The sequence below is a fragment of the Hypanus sabinus genome, chromosome 5 (genome assembly GCF_030144855.1).
Source record: "Hypanus sabinus isolate sHypSab1 chromosome 5, sHypSab1.hap1, whole genome shotgun sequence".
Lineage (NCBI taxonomy): Eukaryota > Metazoa > Chordata > Chondrichthyes > Myliobatiformes > Dasyatidae > Hypanus > Hypanus sabinus.
In genome coordinates this window covers 56411232-56438501 of record NC_082710.1, presented here as the reverse complement: position 1 = coordinate 56438501, position 27270 = coordinate 56411232, and the positions used below count along the sequence as shown (strand labels likewise).

The 27270-nt window shown below is 39.2% G+C and overlaps 2 protein-coding genes across 4 annotated transcripts in view; both read right to left on the bottom strand.

Moving 5' to 3' along the window:
- LOC132394173 (caspase activity and apoptosis inhibitor 1) overlaps positions 1–3993 on the bottom strand; it is a 72208-nt gene extending 68215 nt beyond the window's left edge. Inside the window, exon 1 of one of the 2 annotated variants that reach the window (XM_059969990.1) lies at positions 3830–3993. In XM_059969990.1, the coding sequence (XP_059825973.1) occupies positions 3830–3934 (105 nt within the window). In that variant the 5' untranslated portion in view covers positions 3935–3993. The remainder of the gene's footprint in view (positions 1–3829) is intronic. The other variant, XM_059969991.1, reaches the window with a different exon arrangement.
- Positions 3994–7293: 3300 nt separating this feature from the next.
- plaa (phospholipase A2-activating protein) overlaps positions 7294–27270 on the bottom strand; it is a 55323-nt gene continuing 35346 nt past the window's right edge. For both annotated transcript variants that reach the window (XM_059969985.1, XM_059969984.1), the window contains exons 11-15: positions 25430–25498; positions 23309–23380; positions 22732–22848; positions 21778–21945; positions 7294–8053 (exon numbers count right to left, since the gene is read on the bottom strand). In XM_059969985.1, coding sequence (XP_059825968.1) covers positions 7485–8053; positions 21778–21945; positions 22732–22848; positions 23309–23380; positions 25430–25498 — 995 coding nt within the window. In that variant the 3' untranslated portion in view covers positions 7294–7484. The remainder of the gene's footprint in view (positions 8054–21777; positions 21946–22731; positions 22849–23308; positions 23381–25429; positions 25499–27270) is intronic.

Sequence of the window (27270 nt, the reverse complement as noted above, 5' to 3'; positions counted from 1 at the left end):
TATGACCCTCTCCATTCCAAGGCCAGACCGTTCTTCAGTGGTGGGCTCGTCACCCAGGCGTGGGTGGACACACAACACACACACACACAGAGCCCCCCACTGGCCTGGTTTCACATACTGTAAGCCTCTGACTGATTCCCCTGAATCAATCCTCCAAGCCCCCACCTTCCTGTAGGTGCAACAACACTCTTTCAGTGTCCAGTGGCATGTCTGCCTGTGTCTCAGCAGACTCGTTTTTTTATCGCCCCTGCTGGAGTACCAGCTATTCTTCAACTGACCATGTGTAATGAACAGGATTTGATAAGCGATCTTGAAGTAAAGGAGCCATTAGGAGGTAGTGACCCATAATATGTTGTTTTTATCTGCAATTTGAGAAGGATAAGGGCAGATCAGAGGTATCAGTGTTGCATTTGAACAAAGGAGACTATGGAGCCATGAGGGAGGAGCTGGCCAAAGTTAAATGGATGGATATCCTAGCAGAAAAGACAGTGGAACAGCAATGACGGGTATCCTTGGGAATAATGCACAAGGTGCAAAATCAGTTCATCCCCTGGTGAAGGAAGGATTCAAAGGGGGGAAAGGGGCCACAGTGCTTGACAAAGGAAGTCAGAGATTGCTTAGCATTAAAAAAAAGTAGTATGACAGAGCTAAGCTGAGTGGGAAGACAGATGATTGGGAAATTTTTAAGGAACAACAGAACTTAACTAAAAAGGCAATATGGGGAGAAAAAATGAGGTACGAACACAAGCTAGCCAGGAATATAAAGGAGGATAGCAAAAGCTTTTTTAGGTATGTGAAGAGAAAGAAGATAGTTAAGAACAATGTTGGGCCCTTGAAGAATGAATTGGGTGAAATTGTTATGGGAAACAGAGAAATGGTAGAAGAATTTAATAAGTACTTTAGATCTGTCTTCACTAGGGAAGACACAAGCAATCTCCCAGATGTATGGATGGGCCGAGGATATAGGGTAACAGAGGAAATGAAACAGATTGATATTAGGAAGGAAATGGTGATGAATAGACTGATGGGACTGAAGGCTAACAAATCCCCAGGTCCAGATGGTCTGCATCCTAGGATACTAAAGGAGGTGGCTCTGGAAATTGCTGATGCATTGGTAATCATTTTCCAATGTTCCTTAGATTCAGGATCAGTTCCTGAGTATTGGAGAATGGCTAATGTTATCCCACTTTTTAAGAAAGGAGGGAGGGAGAAAACAGAGAACTATCGTCCTGTCAGACTAACATCAGTAGTGGGTTAGATGCTAGAGTCCATTATTAAAGATGAAATAGCGGCATATTTAGATAGAAGTGATAGGATTGGGCTGAGCCAGCATGGATTTACCAAGGGCAAATCATGCTTGACTAATCTATTGGAGTTTTTCGAGGATGTAACCAGGAAGTTAGACAAGGGAGATCCAGTGGATGTAGTGTACCTCGATTTTCAGAAAGCATTTGATAAGGTCCCGCATAGGAGATTGGTGGGTAAAATCAGAGCTCATGGCATTGGGGGGAAGATATTGACATGGATAGAAAACTAATTGGCAGATAGAAAGCAAAGAGTAGCGGTGAATAGGTGTTTCTCAGAATGGCAGATGGTGACTAGTGGGGTGCCACAGGGCTCGGTATTGGGACCACAGCTGTTTACGATTTACATAAACAATTTAGATGAAGGCATTGAGAATAACATCAGCAAGTTTGCTGATGATACTAAGCTGGGTGGCAGTGTGACATGTGATGAGGATGTAAGGAGATTTCAGGGTGACTTGGATAGGCTGGGTGAGTGGGCAGATACTTGGCAGATGACGTTTAATGTGAGTAAGTGTGAGGTTATTCACTTTGGGAGTAAGGACAGGAAGGCAGATAATTATCTGAATGGTGTAGAGTTAGGTAAGGGAGAAATACAAAGAGATCCAGGAGTCCTTGTTCATCAGTCACTGAAGGTGAATGAGCAAGTGCAGCAGGCAGTGAAGAAGGCTAATGAAATGTTGGCCTTTATTACAAAGGGAATTGAGTACAAGAGCAAGGAAATCCTTTTGCATTTGTACAGGGCCCTGGTGAGACCACACCTGGAGTTTTGGTCTCCAGGATTAAGGAAGGACATCCAGGCTGTAAAGGAAGTGCAGCGTAGATTCACAAGGTTAATTCCTGGGATGTCCGGACTGTCTTACGCAGAGAGGTTAGAGAGACTGGGCTTGTACACGCTGGAATTAAGGAGATTGAGAGGGGATCTGATTGCAACATAAAAGATTATTAAGGGATTGGACAAGATAGAGGCAGGAAATATGTTCCAGATGCTGGGAGAGTCCAGTACCAGAGGGCATGGTTTAAGAATAAGGGGTAGGTCATTTAGGACAGAGTTAAGGAAAAACTTCTTCTCCCAGAGAGTTGTGTGGGTGTGGAATGCACTGCCTCAGAAGGCAGTGGAGGCCAATTCTCTGGATGTTTTCAAGAAGGAGCTTGATAGGTATCTTACGGGTAGGGGAATCAAGGGATATGGGAACAAGGCAGGAACCAGGTATTGATAGTAGATGATCAGCCATGATCTCAGAATGGCGGTGCAGGCTCAAAGGGCCAAATGGTCTACTTCTGCACCTATTGTCTATTGACCATGTCCATGAAACTGGGCCACTCCCTGCTTAGCAAGCACCTGGCATCACTCTGCTGTGTCAGCTAGGATTCACACAAGCAGGCAAAGTCGCAAAAGTCCTTGGAAGTAAAGTCAACAATCAGCGAAGAAGCCATAATATTAAATCTTTGTGTCTCTCTCATTTTCAGCATGTGCAGCATGGAGCCTCTCCCCCTCTTTATCTCTGTCTCTCTCTCTCGTTAGCAGCATACATCAGGGGGGGTCAACTCTGGAATCCATCTCCCATGGCTTTCTCATCACACATAACACCAGATACAAGTGATGAGCTACAGGGCAAGAAGAGAACATGGCCGATATTGAGTTGCAAGAGTTGGTTTTCTGGACTAAAGATCACAGGGACAGCAAACAGGTGCTTAGGGTAGATGTATGAAACAAAAATCAGCACTAATACTCAGATGTAGCAGACTGTGAGAGGGAACATGGACAAGGAATCAATAGCTAGCTGCAAGGGGTTGGCTCAAGGTTAACCACAGAGGCAGTATGTGTGTGCAAACTGGGGTATGTGAATGGATGCTTGATAAATTAGCAAAAGGGACCCATACTGAGATCCAGGTGTAATCAGAATCCTTTATTAACGCCAAATATGAGGACACATACAGGGAATTTAATGCCAGTTTCCCTGAGCTCTCTCTCTACAGAATTAAAAGCAAACAAAAACAATAGTGCAGATAATCATAAACTATATACAATGAGGTCCAGTGTCTGTACTGGAATTTAAGAAGAAATAGTCCGTTACAGCAGAGTGTTAGTGTGTATCAGGGCACTTGGGAGCATTGGTCAATACCTAGCCTTAGAGAACCTGTACTGGAATACATGAGGCAGAGGATAACTACCAGTTTACACCAGATTGGGGTCTAAATGATCACTACTGATACCAGGATTGGAATATTTTGTGCATACCCCAAGACGCTTGACCCCAGAATCCTTTTACCGCTTCAAGTCTCGGTACCAGGTGTCAAGCCGAAGAGGCTTTAAGACTGGGTTAAAGACGACAGATACGGAATGTAGTAGGTCGGTACCGAATACTCGCTTGCAAGGGTGCAGCAATGAGGTAGAGGAGACAAAGCATAAGGGCCCAGGTACGTGTGAGGGGAAAGGGCATGGGGAGAGAACAGGGGTCGCCCAAGACAATCAACACCTTTATCCCGAATTAGCCACGGATGTCCGTCGGCGCTGCCCTCACCTCGACGGCACTGGAGTCCGAGTTGAGGCGTTTCCTCTCGCTATGACTCTCTTCGCCATGGCTCCGCTTCCGCTTCTTGTCTCTACCCGACCTCTTCCCCGCCATAATCCGACTCTGGCCTGGACCGGCGGCCGGAAGAGGCTAGGTCATTACTTCCTGTGTGATTAGAGTTCGTGGGTCGGCTGCGGGGCAGCCAATAGAAGAGAAGGCAGCGGAGTCGGAGAACGCTCGATGTCCAATGAGCATCAGCGCTAGTTCAGCCCGCCCCACTGATCGCCTCCCTACTACTTACCCTTGGAAGCCGAACAAGTGCTAGCTAGTTTGCCCCGACACCTCCTCCTCTCATTACCATTCAGGGACCCAAACAGCCCTCCCAGGTGAGGTGACACTTCACCCGAGCCTGCTGCGGTCGTGTGCTGTGTCCGAAGCTCCCGGTCTGACCTCCTGAATATGGGGGAGACCACTTCGCCCGCCAGAACAAACGGTATCTCGCAGTGGCCACCCATTTTAATTTCCACTTCCCAGTCAGACATGCCTGTCCATTGCCTCCCGTACTGCCCCAAAGAGGCCACGCTGAAGTTGGAGGAGCAACATCTTATATTCCGTCTATTTTTTCCCTCTCACCTTATCTCCTTATTTGCCCATCGACTCCCCCCGGTGCTCCTCCCCCTTCTATTGCCTTCTGCCCTCTCCTCTCTCGTTCACCAATCGACTTACCAGCTCTTTACTTCACTCCCTCACCCAGTATTACTTCTTTCTCCCCTTCCCCCACCTTCGTACTCTGACTCATCCTTTTTACTATTCCTGACTTTTGTCTCGAACCGAAACGTCAACTGCTTATTCGTTTCCATAGATGTTACTTGGCCTGCTGAGTTCTTGCAACATTTTGTATGAATTGTTTGGATTGAAATTATCTTTGTTTTAAACCAGTTTGGCACTAGCAAATCTGACTCAAAAATTCTACTTTTGATTTCCTGGTCAGGTACTTTATTTGTAGAACAGATGTACAAACTAGGAAATCATGAAAGCAGGATGACCTCTTTCAAATTTGCCTTTTACACAAGTCAAACAGGACTGTTGGCAATGCTGCATGTGCCTCTCAACCAATGTTAAATTATACAAGAAGAATCCAGTTAATACTACTTCCGCTTGCCGTGCGATTTTGCTCTCTTCCGGAACTTATTATTCCATAATTAATATTAAACATTATTTTTATTGCTGTTTTAAATGCTGCTGTAACAAAATAATTTTCCATTCATAATCAATAATTATTATTTTTCTAATTCTTATACTCAAATTAATGACTGGAGATTGCAGTTTCAAAAATGCAGCCCTCTGGTTGAGATGTTGAACTGAGGACCTCACCTGTTACTTGACAAGAGGTGCCAGATGGAAAGCAGTGAAGTTATATTGGCAAGCTAGCCAAGGTACTCCTCTTAATCCTATTCACTAAAATTAACGTTAGTCCACTAAAATATCTCAAATTTAAAGAGCTCCAGAGTGAATCTTCCAGTTTGCAGTCATTTACCTATACCCCTCCTGCAATGCCCCAATCTCAGCATTGCCAATATCCTTTGCTCCTGACAGATTCACAACTTGCTCTCCACTCCACATCAACAAATATAGTACTGTGCGAAAGTTTTTCTACACCCTAGCTATATATGTGCCCAAAACTTTTGCACAGTAATGTAAAAGGAAGTCCTGAATTTATTCTAGTTCTTGTCGCTGAGCATACTATGGATACATGCATGGATCTCTCTTTCTCCATTGCTTTACTATTCTCCCCTTAAGATTGTACACACTCTGTCCGAACAGCAAGCATTATAAAACAATTTTACCACATTAATCACAATTACAACACCCCTCCCCCTGCACTGAATCCTGTTTTGCCTATAGTTAGCAAGCATCAACTAAAACTCTGTTGCACAGAATTAGATCATTTGCAAGTTTGGTTTCACAAGAGGAACATCTGGTCCACTTTGCATTTTGTAATATGAAGCCACTGAAAGAAGTCCAAGATGAGTAGTAACATCAACCTAAAGCTTAACAGAAGTTCGATGATGCAACAAGACAATGATCCAAAGCACAAGAGTATTTGTCTGTGTTGCTAATGACTTGTTGATCTGTTTTAGTTATGATGATGATAATGGAAAAAGTTTTGGCCAGTTTACCTCTTTTCATTCTTACCCCATGACATCTGCTATGCCAATTTAGACAGCAAAAAGCAGATCACACCTTTGATAATGCAGCACTCTGTAAAATTTTCTGTCGAAATGAATTGAACCCACAATTTCTAACTTAGCAGAAAATGCAACAACAACTGAACCATACTTACAGGGCAATTTAGTGGTGCATCTACAAAGTAGCAGATTAAACATGCTGTAATATGCTTAAACATAAGCATATAAATTCCTTGAGGAACATAAACTTAATGATATTCTGTCAATTTCAGCTGGCCAGACTGAGGTTTTGTTCATTTGGTTTTAGAATAACTACAATTACAGCCCAAAGTTAAATACAAAAAATGTACAGAGATTATAAGCATCAATCTTGTTGATCTCATAATAAATACGCTGGAACATCATCCCTGATAAGATCAAGTCACTTGAAGGTGGAGCCACTTGAGAAATTAATTTCTGCTAATGGATCTATCAGCATGCTAAGAATATTCCAACTGTACATTCAGACACTGTCATGTGATGATCGCAATTTAGCAAAAAGCTTTTGGCTACAAGAATGAATTCTACTGTGTCTAGTTAACTAGGTTAATTTTAATAGTCACAAGTTAAGAACTGGGACAGAAGTTCAGTTTTTTTTAAAGCACTAAATTTGTATTTGGGTATAAAATGAGCATTCAGAAACTTCTTTATTTTCCTTGGGAAAATCTACGAAATTTTATTGATAACATCTTAACAAGGTGAGTCTGGATCAGTTCTAATGGAAACAATGAAATGTCATGCTGGATAAGCTCAAGAACTAATTTGGTGGAAGAACCCAATTCTTGAAGAACACATGAAGCAAACATATATTTAAAAAAAATCACATTTTCTATTATTAAACCTGCCTTTCAATGCAGAAAAAAAATAGTAAATATAGCATTAGTTATTCATATCATACAGTTAAAACCAGCTACTCTGTTATCTGAAGAGTTCCATTATCTATAAAATACATCATGGGAGGAACAGAGGGTAAATGTTCAATCCATTTTAGGAGTCTTAATGTCAGTTAATGGGATTTTCATGTCCAACAAACCCATACCAATTGTTTACACCAACGGTACAAATTCCTGCAACATGAAACAAGCTTAGAAATATTAATAGCACTCTCAAAGTACCAATGAATAAAAGGTGTAATTTCAATGAGAAATTAGTAATGATGAAGAGAATTTAGATGTTTACAGGAGCAATTTTACACATAAAAGGTCACTATCCTAGATGAGAAACATCTCAAAGCAAAAGATGATATTCAAATATAAAACACATTTTAATAATTCCTTTATTGTTACTATTGTATGTTGTATTTCTGCAACAACTTTATCACAAGAATGAAATATTTAATTTTCTTTACCTCATATATTATTTGACAGAGTTTAAGGAATAACGCAAACAAAATGAATACCACTTGACTACAACCCTTGAAAATCTATTATTAGACATTATAGCACTTTCAGAACAAATCTACAACAGTCCCCAACTTTAGCTGGATCAGAAACAGAAGAATATTTTCGGATCTGTGAATCAACTCCCAACGATTGAGCTAGTTGCAAGGCATTTGGATCATCACTTATAATTGTCCCAAGAGCCACCAAAAGTCTGAAAATTGCTTCATAATCTTGGAGGACTTCCATGGCTGCACTTATAATGGATAAACAATTTGCTTTACCTTCAATATCATTTCCTGCATGCAGATTTACTGCATAGTTTAATATCAAAGTGGACAGTGCTATGTGAACATTCTTGTTGCTGGCTGATCTCATTTCAATTGCTTGAGAGAGTATAGCCTCCCTCAAGGACATCATGAGCTTTGAGCCATGTGTTTGGTTAGCAAAACAGTTACAAACTGTTCGGAGAATAAGCATTTGATTAGCTGGTTTTCCCTGTAGATTGATCTTGTTTAAGAGGTAGTTGCTGAACTGCTTGCTGTAGAGTTCACTGCAGAAGTGTTCATTTACTGTAGGATGTCTTACAGCCAGACGAAGAATATCCAACACAGGAAACACGATGTCTAAATTGAGGAGAGATTTAAAAACAAGTAAAATTACAATCACTAATTTTTCACTAATAATAAAACAGTTAAAGATCAAAGTTAAGTGTATTTGAATAGTTGCATAAATATTTAAAATATGGTAACAATAATTGTTATAATTGTTATAATTATAACAACAGAGTGGTCGTGATGGGAGATTTTGATTTCTCAAGTATCGATTGGCATCTCACTAGAGCGAGGAGTTTAGATGGGGTGGAGTTTGTTAGGTGTGTTCGGGAAGGTGTCTTGACACATTATGTAGATAAGCCTACAGGAGGAAAGACTGTACTTGATTTGGTATTGGGAAATCAACCTGGTCAGGTGTCAGATCTCTCAATGGGAGAGCATTTTGGAGATAGTGATCATAATTCTACCTCCTTTACAATAGCATTGGCAAAAGATAGGAACAGACAAGTTAAAAAAGCGTTTAATTGGATTAAGGGAAATTATGAGGCTATCAGGCAGGAAATTGGACGCTTAAATTGGAAACATGTTCTCAGGGAAAAGTATGGAAGAAATGTGGCAAATATTCAGGGGATATTTGTGTAGAGCTCTGTATAGGTATGTTCCAATGAGACAGGGAAGTTATGGTAGGGTACAGGAACCGTGGTGTACAAAGGCTGTAATAAATCTAGTCAATAAGAAAAGAAAAGCTTACAAAAGGTTCAGAGAGCTAGGTAATGTTAGAGATATAGAAGATTATAAGGCTAAGAGGAAGGAGCTTCAGAAGGAAATCAGGAGAGCCAGAAGGGGCCACGAGAAGGCTTAGTGGGCAGAATTAAGGAAAACCCCAAGGCATTCTACAAGTATGTGAAGATCAAGAGGATAAGATGTGAAAGAATAGGACCTATCAAATGTGACAGTGGGAAAGTGTGTATGGAACCGGAGGAAATAGAGGTACGTAATGAATTCTTCACTTCAGTATTCACTATGGAAAAGGATCTTAGTGATTGCAGCAATGACTTGCAGCAGACTAAATAGCTCAAGCATGTAGATATTAAGAAAGAGGATGTGCTGGAGCATTTGGAAAGCAAGTTGGATAAGTCGTCAGGACTGGATGAAATGTACCCCAGGCAACTGTGGGAGGCGAGGGAGGAGACTGTTGAGCCTCTGGCAATGATCTTTGCATCATCAATGAGGACGAGAGAGGTTCCTGAGGATTGGTAAGTTACGGATGTTGTTCCTTTATTCAAGAAAGGGAGTAGACATAGCCCAGGAAATTATAGACCAGTGAGTATTACCTCGGTGGTTGGTAAGTTGATGGAGAATATCTTGAGAGGCAAGATTTATGAACATTTGCAGAGGTATAATATGATTAGGAGTAGTCAGCAGGGCTTTGTCAAGGGCAGGTTGTGCCCTATGAGCCTGATTGAATTTTTTGAGGATGTGACTAAACGCATTGATGAAGGAAGAGCAGTAGATGTAGTGTATATGGATTTCAGCAAGGCATTTGATAAGGTAGCCCATGCAAGGCTTATTGAGAAAGTAAGGAGGCATGGAATCCAAAGGGACATTGCTTTGTGGATCCAGAGCTGGATTGCCCACAGAAGGCAAAGAGTGGGTGTAGCCAGGTCATATTCTGCATGGAGATCAGTCACCAGTGAAGTGCCTCAGGGATCTGTTCTGGGACCCTTACTCTTACAGACTTTTATAAATGACCTGAATGAGGAAGCGGAGGGATGGTCTGCTGATGACACAAAGGTTGGAGGTGTAGTGGATAGTGTGGAGGGCAGTCAGAGGTTACAGCAGGACATTGATAGAATGCAAAACTGGGCTAAGAAGTGGCAGATGGAGTTCAACCTAGATAAGTGTGAAGTGGTACATTTTGGTAGGTCAAATATGATGGCAGAATATAGTATTAATGGTAAGACTCTTGGCAGTGTGGAGGATCAAAGGGATCTTGGGGTCCGAGTCCATAGGACGCCCAAAGCAGCTGCGCAGGTCAACTCTGTGGCCAAGAAGACATATGGTGTATTGGCCTTCATTTAGGAGCCGAGAGGTAAAGATGCAGCTATATCGGACCCTGGCCAGACCCCACTTGGACTACTGTGCTCAGTTTTGGTTGCCTCACTACGGGAAGGATGTGGAAGCCATAGAAAGGATGCAGAGGAGATTTACAAGGATGTTGCCTGGATTGGGGAGTATGCCTCATCAGAATAGGTTGAGTGAACTCGGCCTTTTTTCCTTGGAGCGACAGAGAATGACAGGTGACTTGATAGAGGTGTACAAGATAATGAGACATTGATCGTGTGGATAGTCAGAGGCTTTGTCCCAGGGTTGAAATGGTTGCCACAAGAGGACACCGGTGTAAGATGCTGGGAGTAGGTACAGAGGAGATGTCAGGGGTAATTTTTTTTTATTCAGAGAGTGGTGAGAGCGTGGAATGGGCTGCTGCAGGGACACGATAGGGTCTTTTAAGAGGCTTTTAGATAGTTACATGGAGTTTAGTAAAATAGAGGGCTATAGGTTAGCCTAGCAATTTCTAAGGTAGGGATGCATTTGGCACAACTTTGTGGGGTGAAGGGCCTGTATTGTGCTGTAGGTTTTCTATGTTTCTATGTAACACTTCATAAAATTTTGAAAAACTTTTGTTTTTTTAAAAGTTGTCTCTCCTGGTGTATTTACAACAGGTCAAAGACTTTCAGAAGTACATCAATGCTACACCTCTGCAAATTTATGGTTCTGTTAAATCCATTATCATATCAATACACAAAAAGTGGAAGACCACTTATGAAACCTCATTGACCCAAAATGTTAAATTTTTCTCCAGAAATGTTGCATAACCTATTTGTTTTCTTTCAGATTTCCTGAATGTGCAAATTTTTGCTTTTATATATAAAATCTTGACAGAACAATTTTTTTCCTGCATCTAAAAATAACAAGTGTTACACAGCCACCTCAAAGTTTAAAGTAAAATTATTATCAAAGCACATATACGTCACCATATACTACTATGAAATTCATTTTCGTGCAGATATTCACGGTAAATACAAACACACACAACACAATCAATGAAAAACCACACACAACAAAGGACAAACAACCAATGTGAAAAAGACAATAAGCTATGCAAATACAGAGAAAACAAAATAAATAAATAAAACAATAAATGTCAAGAACGTGAGTTGTGGAGCTCATAAAAGTGAATCCACAGATTGTACAACCAGTTCTGTGTTGGGGTGAATGAAGTTGAGTGATGTTAGCCCTCTCATTCAAAAGCCCAATGATTGAGGGGTAATAACTGTTCCTGAGCATGGTGGTATGGGACTTGAGACTCCTGCACCTCATTCCTGATGGCAGCAGCAAGAGCATGGCTTGAATGGTGAAGTTCCTTGATGATGGATGCTGCATTCCAGTGACAGCACTCCTTGTAGATATTCTCAGTGGTGGGGAGGTCCTTAACCATTATGGATTGGACTACCTATTACTTTTTGAAGTTTGTCCAAGTTAGTGATGACATGCTGAATCTATGCAAACTTCTAAGAAAGCAGAGGCACTACTGTGCCTACTTTGTAGTGGCAGTTATGTGCTAGACCCAGGACAGATACTTTGATATGATAACACCAAGGAATTTAAAGGTGCTGAACCTCTCCACCTCAGATTTCCTGACGAGGACTGGCTTATGAAACATCGGTTTCCTCCTCCTGTAGTCAATAATCAGCTCTTTAGTTTTGCTGAAATTGAGTGAGAAGTTGTTGGGGAACCATTCAGCCAGATTTGCAATCTCCCTTCTATACGGTGATTCGTCACCACCTTTGATTCGGTTAACAATAAGTGGTGTCATCAGCAAACTTAAATTTGGCATTGGAGTTGTACTTGACCTCACAGTCATAAATCTGAAGCAAATAGAGAATCAAGATCCATTTGCACAAGGAGTAACTGAGGCCAATGTCTTGGAGCAAGTTGATCAGTTTTGAGGGGTCGATAGTGTTGAATGCAGAACTAAAGTCAACAAAGAGCTTCCTGATGTATGGATCTTCAGTGTCCAGTTGTTCCAGGGTTCAGTGACAAGTCTATGAAATGGCATCTGCTGTTGATCTATAGTGACAATAAGCAAGTTGGAGCAGATCCAAGTCGCTTCTCATGCAAGAGTTGATATGTTTCATCATTCTGAAAGCACGTCGAAGTTCAAAAGTTCAAAGTAAATATTATTATCAAAGTACATATATGTCAGCATATACAACCCTGGGATTCATTTTCCTGTGGACATACTCAGCAAATTTATAGAAAAGCAACTATAACAGGATCAATGAAAGATCAATTAAAGTGCAGAAGACAAACTGTGCAAATACAAATATAAATAAACAGCAATAAATAACGAGAACATGAAATAACAAGATAAGGAATCCTTAAAGTGAGATCATTGGTTGTGGGAACATCTCAATGGAATAACAAGAGAGTACCACGGGCACCATGGATGCAAGTCTTCTGGACAATATTCATTGAGGCAGGTTAGCAAGTTCTTCTTGGGTACTGATATAAATGAAGGCTGCCTGAATTAGGTGGGTACCTCAGATTGCGAGAGGTTAACACACTTGCCAGTTGGTTAGCACATGTGTGCAGTACTCAGCCAGATAGGCTGTCTGGGCCAGATGCTTTCCATAGGTTCACCCTCCTAAAGGATGCTCTCACGTCAGCTTCAGAAACTGAAATCACAGGGTCATTGGGGTCTATGGGAATTCATGATGGGAGCAAAACCCTGTTGCCACTTTTTAGGAGGTGATACGAGTTAAGCCCTGACGCAGCTGTCAAACATTCTTATGTAATTCAAGTTCAGTCCAACATTGCCACTTTGCATGTAATATGCCTTTCCAGAGGTTGAACCTGGACTTCTTTGTATCTTACTCGGACACCAAACTGAGCGCCACTGATCTGGCCCTTAGCTGACTGCAGATCTCTTGGTTCATTCAAACAAACTGACATGAAAAACCTGTCCAAAACATTCAGCCCAGTTCAATCGACTGGAGAATGCAGTTTGTGAAATGAGATTTACATAAATGCAAACTTGTTTAGATAATAATAAAAAGGTCTACTACCTCACTATGACACAACAGTAACTCATTTATTATGAAGAAGCAAGCATTCTCGTGGTCATAGGAAGAATGCGTAAACTCCACACAGAAAGCATAAGCTGTTGTGTTCTTACTATACATGGGGATCATTGGTCCCTTTAATATTGAAAATTTGATGTAACTGACAATTCTTTCGGGGACTAAGTGCCAAGCTCTAATAAAAACACAGACTATACAGAGAACTGTCACTGTCACAATCAGATTCTTTGTATGTGCCTGCAAATAAGTCATAGAACACTACATCACAGAAACAAGCCTTTTTGCTGACATCTATTAACATAAGGAGCAAACTAATGGTGAGCTTGCTCCTTGCTTTTGTACAATTTCTTGTCCAGCCTTGATAACAATATTGATAAAAAAAAGGGAAATAATATGCCAATGGAAGCTAGTTTTGGAAATGTTTGCTGGCAGAAAGATGTGAATAAGGAAACCAGGGAGGGTGGGGAGAAAATGCAATGACAAGGGAAAAACTATAGCAGATATAATTATTGTGTGCAATCCTTTGCCAAGAATGTCCTCTTTATCTACTAAAAATGAAGACATGTAGATTTCCCAGGATTTTCTCTATTCCTTTAGACCTCAATATTGGCACTGATTTCCAATGGAGATAATTAAAATCTCCAAAACCATCTTGTAATTTATTCATACTATATGTTTGTTGATTATGTAGAGTTCATTTTTCCTTTGCCCAAATCTTGACTGCAGCAAGTTTTGAAATCATGCCACTAAAGACAAGTTTGGGTACTTTGGCTGTTTAAGTTCATTCCACAATTTTAGGGTGGAAGAACTTAGGAGCCCAATAAATTAAAGGTTTATAAGCACAGTAAATGTGAAGACATTATTGTGAGTAGAGGCTTAGATACAAATCATGAATGTTGATATCACCACTTTTCTAGGTATAGCAACATATTTAAATGAACTCATTTACTGGTATTATTTTTTTTTTAACCCAGATCTTCAGTCAGAAGATTAGATGTTCTTTTAAGTTAATTGCAAAAGATGGTCACTTCCAGATCTGCCCAGAAAGATCTCACAAAATCAGAATAAGAATTTTCTTAAAGTAGTAGCAAAATTCAAGATATTATACATCTATAAGTTGCCAAAAGAAATAAAATGTGATTGTAGACAAAGAAAATCCATATCTTCTGTGCATTGCCTTTTATTCCTTTATTATTTTTTTTTCACCCATGCTCTTTACTAGTTTAATGCTTATCCAATACTTAGCTAAGTCAGAAGTAATAATAAATTTGGTTACAAATGTCAAAATTATTCTTTCACATGAAAACTGATATTAATCTTTTCCTCTTCATTGTATACAGGCAATTACAACACAAAACCACTAGTGGAAACCCAACTAATTTCACAGAAAGGAATACTGTTAGATACAAGAACTGAACAATTAGGACAATGAAATGGTCATACTTCAACTTCACAAACATACTTAAGAAAAAAACATGCAAGATTTTCATTTAAATCCAGTCCTTGTTAAATAATCCCCATTCTCTATTGATGAAATGCTGTAACATGGAATAAAAGTAGCGAAGGTGGTGACGAATCTTCATACAGGAGGGAGACAGAAAATCTGGCTGAGTGGTGCCACAACAACAACCTCTTACTCGATGTCAGCAAGACCAAGGAGTGATTAATGACTTCATAAGGAGGAAACTAGAAGTCCATGAGCCAGTTCTCATTGGAGGATCAGAGGTGGAGAGGGTCAACAACTTTAAATTCCTTGGTGTTATTATTTCGGAGGACCAATTCTGAGCCCAGCACACAAGTACAATTACAAAGAAAGCATGGCAGCACCTCTACCTTAGCAGTTTGCAAAGATTCGGCATGACAACTTAAACTATGACAAACTTCTACGGATGTATTGGGGAGAGTAGACTGAACGGTTGCATCACGGCCTTGTATGGAAACAACAACGCCCTTGAACAGAAAAGTAGTGGACACAGCCCAGTTCAACATGGGTAAAGCACTCCCCGCCATTCAGCACATCTAAGTGGAGCCTCATCACGGGAACACAGCATCCATCATCAGGCACTCCCACCACCCAAGACATGCTCTCTTCTCACTGCTGCTATCAGGAAGAAGGTACAGGAGCCCCAGAACCAGGTTCAGGAACAGTTATTACCCTTAAACCATCGGGTCCTTGAACCAAAGGGGATAACTTCCACTTGTTCCATTGTTGAAATGTTTCCACAACCTATGGAGTCACTTTCAAGGACTCGGTATCTCATGTCCTTGATATTTATTGCCTATTTATTATTATTTCTTTCCTTCTTGTATTTGTAGTCTGTTGCCTTTTGCACACTAGTTGAGCGCCCAAGTTGGTGCGGTCTTTAATTGATACTATTATATTTATTATTCTGTTATGGATTATTATGTCCACAAGAAAATGAATCTGTACATGGTGACATATGTACCTTGATAATAAGTTTACTTTGAACTTCTAAACTTTGAAACTAACAAAACCAACCCAGCCATCACATTGAAGAAAGTAGAACTTGCTTATCAATCACAGAACAAATTACTACTGGACTTCCGGTAAGATGGCGATTGTTTAGTCACTCCGAACTTTTGCTCCGTTACACTTCCTATCTTTGCACTATGTGTCTCCCTTCTTAAACCTTAGTTAGTTATTTTATTAGTTCTCTTTTACCTGCCTGAGAACACATCTATCTTATAATGGCTACCAAAAGTACTAAAATCAGGAAAAAGGAAACTTCCACGGCTCTGTCGGCTGAGATTATCGCTATTTTGGAACAACAGCGACAAGACACTTTAACGGATTTTAAAACTGAATTTAGAACTTCTTTCAACCAGCTGGATTCTAAATTGGATCAGATTAATGCTAGAGTGGATGAACATGCTGAACATTTATCTCGCATCAACCTAACCTCTGAAGATTTAGAACGCCGTGTTCAACATCTTGGAACTTTCTGCTCCAACCTAGTGGAGAAGAACAGTAAACTTTCTTCCAAAATGGTGGATCTTGAAAATCGGAGCAGACGTCGCAATATACGAATTCTTGGTTTGCAAGAGGCCACCAAAAAGGGCTCTTCTGTTGAATTTTTTTTCATCTTTTCTCTGTGAGATTTTCGGGAAAGAATTTCTTTCGACTCTACCTGAGCTTGAAAGGGCTCACAGGATTTATGTTCATCGTGCAACTTTGGGTTCCCGTCCACGGCCAGTTATTTTATGCTTTCATCGATACCAGGTGAAAAACCGTTTGATTATGGAGGCACGCTGCAGAGGTACTTTTGCTTTTCAAAATACGGTCACTCGTTTTGTGGAGGATTATGCCCCCCAGGTTCTGAAGATGCGTGCTGAGTTTAAAGGTGTAATGAAAGTGCTTTTTGATCGCGGATTCAGACCCTCTCTCCGAAATCCAGCCGATCTTCAAATTACGCTTACTACTGGAGATTATAAGCGGTTTAAATCAGTGAAGGAGGCGGAGGCGTTTGTTGGAAGTCTTCCAGCCATCTCGTCTTCTTCGGAACCGGTCTGACCTTCTAAAATGTTGATAAGTACTTCTCGAAGTAAAGATATTCTTTCTGAACTTTACTTGAATAATTCAGACATTAACTATTGAAACTCTAAGGGCTGTAGTCAATCTCTCCCTGGACTTGGTGCATTTTTTCTAAATAGATGATTTAAGTTTAATGTTTCCCTGCGGACTTTTAGATTTTACTTGTGTAACCTATTTTATTTCTGTATAACTTTATCTATAGAGAACTACAATTGATTTTAACTTGTTTTGGAGGTTTGGAGTTTTTATTGAAGGCCTCCCTGTTGGTTGATTTATAGTTTAAGTTTTGCTTTTTTCTCTGTAAACGGTTGATAAGTACTCTCTTTAAATTTATAATTTCCCCCTTTTACCCCTCCCTTTTTTTTCTTTTAATCTTTTATAATTTTTCGCGGGTAGGTTAGTTTTAGTTTTCTTTTCTGATTTTTTTGTATTAAGTTTTATACTTTTTCTGTTGAAGTTGTTCCTATTTGTAATTCTGTTTCCTAGTGCATAAATTAGTTATTATTTGCTATATTATTTATACGGAACTTTTGTTAACGATACGGAACTGGAAGTCATTTTTGGGTTAATTTTTTTTGTAGAGCTAGCTGCTTTTTTGGATAGCCGTCTAGTTTTGGGTTGCAAGGGTGGGGTGGATTCTCCAGTTCCAACACTACTCACTGCTTCTTTTGTTTTCCTTTGTTATTCAGGACATGTCTCTGTTTTGATTCTACTGATCTATGTTTTGCTCCCAGACTGTTACTGTACTGCTTGATTTTTTATATGCCTGCTACCTTCTATGCACTAACAATTGATAATGGTTAATACACTTAAATTTGTGAGCTGGAATGTAAAGTAATTGAATCATCCTGTTAAAAGAAGGAATGTCTTCTCACATATTAAACAACTCAAAGCTGATATTGCTTTCCTTCAAGAAACTCATATTCATAGTTTTGATAATACTCGGCTTTTGTCAAAGTGGTAGGGTCAGCACTTTCATTCATCCTTTGCCGTCAAAGCTAGGGGGTGGTCTCCATCCTTATTAATTCAAATACTCCTTTTGAACTCCATAATAAGATATATGATACAAATGGCCGTTTTATTATTGTTTCTGGTAAGTAATATAATACTAAAGTTGTACTAGCAAACCTGTATGCTCCCAATTTTGATGATGTTAATTTTTTTGAACAATTTTTCTCCTCACTACCAGATTTAAACTCATACTCTTATACTGGGTGGCGATTTTAATTGTTGGTTAGATCCTAATTTGGATCGATTGTCCTCTGTTACTAGATTACCTACTAAATCTGCCTTAGCTATTCACTCTTTTCTTTCTAATTATGGTATCTCAGATATATGGCGTTTCCTTCATCCTACTGAGAGAGATTATTCTTTTTTTTCCACATGTTCACCATACCTTTACTAGAATTGACTATCTTTTACTTGATAATCAACTTATCCCATTTGTCTATTCTTGTGATTATCAGAGTATACTGATTTCTGACCATGCCCCAATTACTTTGTCTTTAAATTTTCCTGGTCTCCCTCAGAGGAATAAACACTGGTATCTTGACTCACCTTTATTATCAGATGATGATTTTCTAAAATTTATTAAGGATCAGATAAGCTTTTATTTTAACACCAATACGTCATCTGAAATGTCATCCCAGATTGTCTGGGATGCCATGAAAGCATATTTGAGGGGTCAAATAATCTCCTATACAGCAAATCTTTATAAAAAGTCCTGTACAGATCGATTAGACCACATTAATCAGATTAAAGAATTAGATCAACTGTATGCTCAAACTAAGAATCCTGAATTATACAAGAAGCGTGTAGAACTTCAAACTAAATTTAATCTTCTGTCTACTCAACCTGTCGAACGACAACTTCTTGAAAGTAAGAGTCGCTTTTATATTCATGGTGACAAATCTGGTAAATTTCTAGTCAATCAGCTGAGGCGTTCCAAAGCCAAACAACATATTACAAAGATCCGGCAGGAGAATGGAGACTTTACATCAGATCACTTAAAAATCAATGACATATTTAAAAATTTTACTCTCGACTTTATTCCTCTGAACCTCTGAATGAGAATATTTCTGTTGATCATTTTCTAAATAATCTGAATATTCCTTCGCCTTCATCTGATTTTAAAGCCAAACTTAATGCGCCTATATCATCAGAAGAAATATCTTTTGTAATTTCTGCATTGTATTCAGGGAAATCTCCTAGACCTGATGGGTTCCCCGTAGAATTTTATAAATCATTCTCTTCACTTCTTTCTCCTCAGTTATTCTCAGTACTATCTGACTCGTTTAATTACGGTAAATTGCCACCCTCTTTTAATGAGGCATCTATTATTCTTTTATTAAAAAAGGGTAAAGACCCAACAGAGTGTTCCTCGTATAGGCCGATTTCTTTGCTTAATGTTGATGTTAAAATCTTGGCCAAAGTTTTGGCTTACAGATTAGAAACTGTTATTCCCTCTATTATTTCGGATGATCAAACTGGTTCTATTAAAAACCGTCTTCCTTTTTTTAACATTTGGCGTTTATTTAACATTTTATACTCACCTCCAACTGGGATTCCTGAATGTGTTATTTCCCTCGATGCGGAGAAAGCATTAGATCATATAGAGTGGAACTACCTTTTTGCAGTTTTAGAAAAATTTGACTTCGGTCAAAGTTTTATCTCTTGGATCAAATTGCTGTATCTGTGTCCTACTGCCTCTGTTTTGACTAATTTTCAGAAATCCCAGTTATTTAACCTCAAACGTGGCACCCGTCAGGGATGCCCTTTAAGTCCCTTTCTCTTTGATTTGGCTATAGAACCTTTGGCGATAGCATTTCGAAGCTGTCCTGAATTGACCGGGATTTGGAGGGGGGATGTTGAGCATAAAGTTTCTCTTTATGCTGATGACTTATTACTTTTTCTTTCAAATCCGTCTACATCCTTACCTCCAATGTTCTCACTTCTTGATCAGTTTAGGCAGTTTTCTGGCTATAAACTTAATTTACATAAGAGTGAACTTTTCCCAATTAATAAAGAAGCACAAGAATTAACATTTTGTGACCTCCCTTTTAAAGTAGTTCATAATCAATTTACTTATCTTGGGATTAGTCACAAGGAAGTTTAAAGATCTTTTTCGTGAAGATTTTGCCAATCTTTTATATACTACAAAACAGAGTCTGTCACAATGGTCACCTCTATGTCTTTGGTAGGTCGTATTAATGTTGTTAAAATGTATGTTCTCCCTAAATTTTTATATTTATTTCAATCAATCCCAATTTTTATTCCTAAATCTTTTTTTGATTCCTAAGACTATTATTTTGTCATATCTGTGGAAGAATAAGCGTTCTGGAATTAATAAAGTTTATCCCCGAAAATCTAAAAAAGAGGGTGGCAAGGCCTTACCTAACTTTCGTTTATATTATTGGGCAGCCAATATACGTTGTGCTACCTTTTGGTCTTTTTTCCATGGCCAACCCGAGTGCCCTAATTGGGTGGCAATGGAGTTGAGTTCCACTAAAGATTTATTTATTTCTGCACTTCTTGGCTCTGTACTCTCTAGTAGTTTGTCCAGATTAATTGTTAATCCTCTTGTTAGACACACTTTGCGAATATGGGCTCAGTGTAGGAAATTTTATGGTTTCCATGGTTTTTCCTTTTCCGCTCCTATCTTACATAATCACCTTTTTTTACCTATGTATGATTCAACATTCCATGATTGGTATAGGAAGGGCATTAGACATTTTGAAGATCTTTTTATTGATAATCGCTTCGCTTCTTTTCAACAGTTCTCTGCTAAGTTCAATCTGCCCAATGCTCATTTTTTTAGATATCTCCAAATTAGACACTTTATTACTCCTTTAATTCCTAACTTCCCTGAAATGCCTGCGAAAAATGTTATGGACTTATTTCTTTCTATTATTCCACTAGGTAAAGGTTTAATATCATTTATTCGTGATAAATCAGCATTCTTACGGCGTGCCCCTGTGGATAAAATTAGAATGGCTTAGGAGCATGATTTAAATATCTCTTTATCTGATGAGACTTGGGACTCGATTCTCAAATTGGTTAATTCAACCTCCCTTTGTGCTCGCCATTGCCTTTTACAGTTTAAGATTGTTCATAGAGCCCATATGTCTAAATCTAAATTATCTCGATTTTACCCTAATATTAGTCCTCTTTGTGATAAATGCAAAAGAGGCGAGGCCTCTCTTATTCATATGTACTGGTTCTGTCCTAGCTTGGAGAAATTTTGGAAAGATGTCTTCATAACTTTATCTTATATTCTGAATCACCACTTAGAACCTAACCCTTTAATTCATTTGTTTGGTTTTTTGGGTGAAACAGATTTACGTTTGAGTTCGACTAAGTGTCGAATATTATCTTTTGCTTCTCTCCTGGCTAGACGTTTAATCCTCCTTAGATGGAGAGATGTTGCCCCGCCCACACATGCTCAATGGCTTAATGATATCATGTCCTGCTTAGACCTTGAAAAAATTCATTATTCAGTTCTTAATTCGGATATAAAGTTCCATAAGGTCTGGGGACCTTTTATTGAGTACTTTCATAACCTTCCTCTTAACTAAGGTTTTTTTTCGGTCCCTTGCTTTCAGCTCTTTTTTTTAGTAGTAGGCATTATTATCTTCTGTTTTTAAATGTATTTACAGTTTTGAGGGTTTGATTGTCCTGATTTATATTCTCTATATTTTGTTGTGGTTGGTCTGGTTTTTTTTTTGTTGCGGGGCTTGGGGAGGATACTAATTTTACATGTCTTCAATTTGGGTGCTTTCTCAATGATCATTTTTGTATTATATTATTATTGTATGTTTATTTTTGCACTGTATTAATTTTCTTCATTTTGATTTGGGGTTTTTTTTCTATCTGTAGCAATGTAGAAAATGCATAAAAAACTAATAAAAAATTACTACTGATAAATATTAAACTACCTTCTCTGTAAAGCAATAAAATAAAATTATATTTTCTATACAGAGGATGAGTTACATTAAATATCCTCAATTGCAGTAGTGTATTGATTTTTCCTTTCTTTCAGTTGCTCACAAGGGTCAAAATACATTTGACTGTATTAAAAATTTATATCATTATTTGCTTACCTTCTGGCCACTGAGCAGCTTTCCATAAAGTCTCTAATTGTTGTGCTGTAGGAGTCTCTTGTGAAGAAGGACTAGATACAACTGAAAGAAAGTTCTCAAGCATTTGCAGATCATCTTCAGACAGTTTTGGTTCAGCAGAAGTGCTCTCATTCAATTCTTTTAGTTTTCCTGTAATAATTATTGTTTTGGAAATAAGTAACTATTATTTGATAACACAAACATGAGGAAATCTGCAGATGCTGGAAATTCCCATTCTGATATGTCTATCCATGACCTCTTCTACCGTCAAGATGAAGCCACACTTAGATTGGAGGAACAACACCTTGTATTCCGTTTGGGTAGCCTCCAACTTGATGGCATAAACTGTGATTTCTCTAACTTCTGTTAATGCCCCTTCTCACCACATCCCTTATTTATTTATCCCGTCCACCTTTTTTCCTCTTTTTTCTCTCTCTGCCCCTCTCACTCCTTGCCTGTTCTCCATCTCCCTCTGGTGTTCCGCTCCCCCCCTTTCTCCTGAGGCCTCCCACTCAATGATCCTTTCCCTTCTCCAGCTCTGTATCCCTTTTGCCAATCACCTTTCCAGCTCTTAGCTTCACCCCACCCCCTCCTGTCTTCTCCTATCATTTCAGATTTCACCCTCCCCCTCCCACTTTCAAATCTCTTACTATCTTTCCTTTCAGTTAGTCCTGACGAAGGGTCTCAGCCCGAAACATCGACTGCACTTTTTCCTATAGATGCTGCCTGGCCTGCTGTGTTACACCAGCGTTTTGTGTGAGGTGCTATTATTTGATAAAGTAACCTTAAAAGAATCAATCTTTGGCATAGCAATGTGTAGCAACATTAAAGTCACTTTATTACTAATAAAGTACACCAATACTTTTGGGGGGGGGATAATATGAAGAGTGAAATAACAAAAGCTTTGTTTCAATATAAACAGAATAAAGGACTTACCTATTATCTGAATTGTATTAGCCTGATCAAACGTGACAGGATCTTTTTTGGGAAAGTAAGGGTTTCTGATGGGTGTTGTGAGTGCACGACCATCAGCAGAAGCATACGCATTTCCTCCTATGAACAATAATGTTTTATAATGTAAAGGCAGCTTCCACCAGAATATTGCTGTTTCAGTCCTGAGTACAACATTTATTGTGGTCTGAGAATAATCCACAGAAAAGGAAAGTCCAAGCATTCTAGATTACATGTTGAACATTTAATTAATTTTAAAATTTATCTCAAGCTAATAATCGTAAAATTCTAAGGTTAAATCATTTAAAGGCTAAAGGAACCCTATCCAAGTTTACAAAATTCTAAGAGTCACTAGAGAATGTTTTTGCCCTCAATTCAACATTGTATCACTTTGATCCATTCCCTACAGATTGAATTCATCTGCCATAAATGAATTAATGTGGTAATTAAAAGAGTTCTTGGAAATTAAAATTATCAGATGCAACATGTATTAAAAAACTAAGTTAAGTGATAAGTCATGTAAACCTTATTTTTTTCCCTAAATGCATTCTTAAAACCTTACCTGTAAACGGGTCACCTCCCGCAGAAGGAGTAACACTAGATGTTACAGAACCAGGTACATAACGACCAGATCCTGTGATAGAAATAAACAATGAATATTATTTTAATATCGGTACGTATACAAGTTTACACAACTTTAAATGTATTGAAATAGATATCAGCATCCGTCAAGTTTGTTTCATGTTTTCTAAGGAGTACTATGTCAGTACAAGAAGTTTTGCTGTTAATCTCAAATCAAGCATGAAGGAGCTAACTTAAGAGGCGCACAAAGATAGATGAAGTGTAGATTCACAAAAAATAACTGAATGCTATATGGATCAAATCAAATATTGAGAGTGACAATACCCAAGCTTTCTCCATGTGTGGATAGAGTTAAAGGTCCTCATGAAAATGGAAATTAAGTAAGAAACAGCAGCTGAACATTCATTCGTACAACCAATTACATCATGGCTCATCTTTCCCTCCACCTCATTTTACTACTTTAAGCTCCATACTTCTTAAAATATATAGCTAATCTCTTGCCACACAAAACCAAAGAAATAAAGCTAAACATTCTGAAATAAAAACAATCAAGTTTTGGGATATGGGAAAAAGGTATACAATTTTATCAGCATGAATTAATCATCCTGATGGCCTGGTGGAAGGGTGATCATTTCATGATCACAGGAGGGAATGAGAATGTGAAGAGGGCAAGGGGTACGTGTAGAGGGGGTGAGCGAGGGGTAAGTGTAGCAAAATATGTAGACAGGACAAGAGAGAATTACGTCATTGGGGAAGTAAGGAGAGGTAGCTAAAATAAGGTGCCAGGCCAGACGTGGAGACCACAAGGAAAAGGGAACCTGCGACCACAAGACAATGTGCTTGGCAAAGTATTTTGAAAATACCTAATTCAAGTGTTTTGAAGTGCGTCAGAATTAATTCTAGGTATTACACTTTAACCTTTGCTAATTCTGAATATATCGCATGCTTAGCTATGCAATAGCCAATCAATTGATGAATTTGAATTGGTAACCATATTTGCAAATGTAGTACCCTACTTTTGGGTATAAGTATGACCTTTGTAAACTGACAAATTGGGAGTTGGCTACCTTACGCCCGAAGTGCGTGGGGCTGTGAACTCCTCTCTGAATAAAAACCGTTTCAGAGGTAATTTTGTGTCTCTGGTGTTTTTCCTCAACTGAGCAGGTAACAGTTACAGGTTGACAGAAGAAGCTGTCCCAGAGCCCACTGGTCCTGGCTTTTATGCTGCAGTACCGCTTCCTAGATGGTAGCAGCTGGAACCCTTTATGGTTGCGGTAACTTGGGTCCCCAATGATCCCTCAGACCCTTTTTACACACCTGTCTCTGTAAATGTCCTGAATAGTGGGAAGTTCACGTCTACAGATGCCCTGTGCTGTCCGCACAACTCTCTTCAGAGTCCTGTGATTGAGGGAAGTACAGTTCCCATACCAGAAAGTGATGCAGCCAGTCAGGATACTCCCAATTGTGCCACTGTAGAACGTTCTTAAGATTTGGTCACCCATATCAAACTTCTTCAACTGTCTGAGGTGAAAGAGGTGCTGCTGTGCTTTTTCACCACAAAGCTGTTCACCCTCTCAGCCCCAGATCCATTGATGTCAATTAGTGTTAGCCGGTCTCCATTCCTCCTGAAACAGCTCCTTTGAGGGGGAGGTTGTTTTCTTGACACCACTGTATTAGAGTGATGACTTCTTCTCTGTAGGCTGCCTCATCATTATTTGAGATTAGGCCAATCAATGTAGTGTTGTCAACAAATTTAATTAGCAGATTGGAGCTGTGGGTGGTGACACATAGGTATACACAGTGTAAAGGAGGGGGCTAAGCACACAGCCCTGAGGGGCACCTGTGTTGAGGGTCAGAGGGGCAGAAGTGAGGGAGCCCACTCTACCACTTGCTGGCGATGTTGCAGGAAGCTAATATTCGAAACAGAATTACCTATTGAAATCACTGTAATATGATTAACCAAATTCAGGTTAAGGCATCATAAGTATTGGGGGAATTTTGGGGGACATCTGTCAATGCTAAAAATTGTCAAAAAGTTTTAATTAAAACTCAAGTTTACTATTTGATTAATTCAAAGGCACTTCCCAAAGTTAAACAATACCTGTAAAAGGATCCAATTCATTTGTGCCACCTGTTCCCATTCCAGTTCCTGGTATGTAACGTCCTGAACCTGAAAAGTATCAAAATGTTATTGAAATGTCAAGCTTTCACTAATCAATTACAAATCATCGACTATTGATCAAGTGGAAAAAAGGAGAAAGAGAAAAGGAACTGAACTTTCACTATGTCAAAATTAACAACATAACTCATACAAATACTTTATATATAACGATATTTTTAAGATAGAAACATAGAAAACCTACAACACAATACAGGCCCTTCGGCCCACAAAGTTGTGCCAAACATGTCCCTACCTCAGAAATTATTAGGCTTACCTGTAGCCCTCTATTTTACCAAGCTCCATGCACCTATGTAAAAGTCTCTTAAAAGACCCTATCGTATCCGCCTCCACCACTGCTGCCGGCCGCCCATTCCACGCACTCACCACTGAGTAGAAAACGTACCCCGAACATCTTCTCTGTACCTACTCCCCAGCACCTTAAACGTATGTCCTCTTTTGGCAACCATTTCAGCCCTGGGAAAAAGCCCCCGACTATCCACACAATCAATACCTCTCATCATCTTGTACACCTCTATCAGGTCACCTCTCATCCTTCGTCGCTCCGAGGAGAAAAGGCCCAGTTCACTTAACCTATTCTCATAAGGCATGCTCCTCAATCCAGGCAACATCCTTGTAAATCTCCTCTGCACCCTTTCTATGGCTTCCATATCCTCCCTGTATGAGGCAACCAGAACTGAGCACAGTACTCCAAGTGGGGTCTGACCAGGGTCCTATATAGGTTCCCATAGATTGGAAAACAGCAACTGTAACACTACAATGTGAGAAAGGGCAGAGGGAAAAATGCAGGAAACTACAGAACAGACCTCGATGAAGAAAATGCTAAACTAGTGATACCATACATGACCTAATATAGTTATATAATATGCATTGGGACTTTCATTAATTTTGCCTGTCAGTGATACTTCATGAACCCTCTTTCAACCATGACTCCGTAACTGGAAAAATATATTCTCATGATCCAATTGTCACTGATCTCTCTCTCGCTCACACACACACACACACACACACACACACACACACACACACAAACAAAAAGGGTACTACTACATCATTCACCCATTTCCTGGAAAGGCCCTAGTGTAGGAATATCTGTTCCACACCTTCTATTTATAGCACCAAGAAATTTTGGACTGGCACATTCAGCTTGTACGTCCAAGTCCCAAAATCATGAATATCTGATTCCATCATTGCATTCGTAACTGCATTCTCAATGAAGCTTGGACTCATTGAGATCGCCAAGCAGTTTTATGTCGGGAAGCCTCAAAGATCCTGTGTTAGATTGGACCCAGGGCAATTAAAATTAAAACAACTGTTCATAAAGTATCGAGTACATTCCATTAACCTTTTATAGCACGATTTATTGTTTCAAATCTGTAAAATATTTCTGAAAGCATTCTCAAAGACTTCCCAGAAGTTTATTGCACCATTAAAAATATATGGAACTTTACAGCCATTCTGGTATGCTTTTAAACCACAACAGTACAGCAGATTAGGCTGGCTTTGGACAAGTACCCTGGAATAATCACTCACTTGCATTACCCTTGTACGCATGGTTGAGGATATTGTTAGATGTTTCCATTGCCAACTCTGTAATTAAGTCAGACCTTCAGCACTTGCACCAAATGGGTTTGTGGTAGTATAGAATGGAAAATGGTAGTGGATCAAAACATAGGGTACAGGTATGACCTATTACATCTTTCACAATGAAACCAGAGTATTGTGTATTCATTTACTGTATATGAAATACAAATTAATACTTT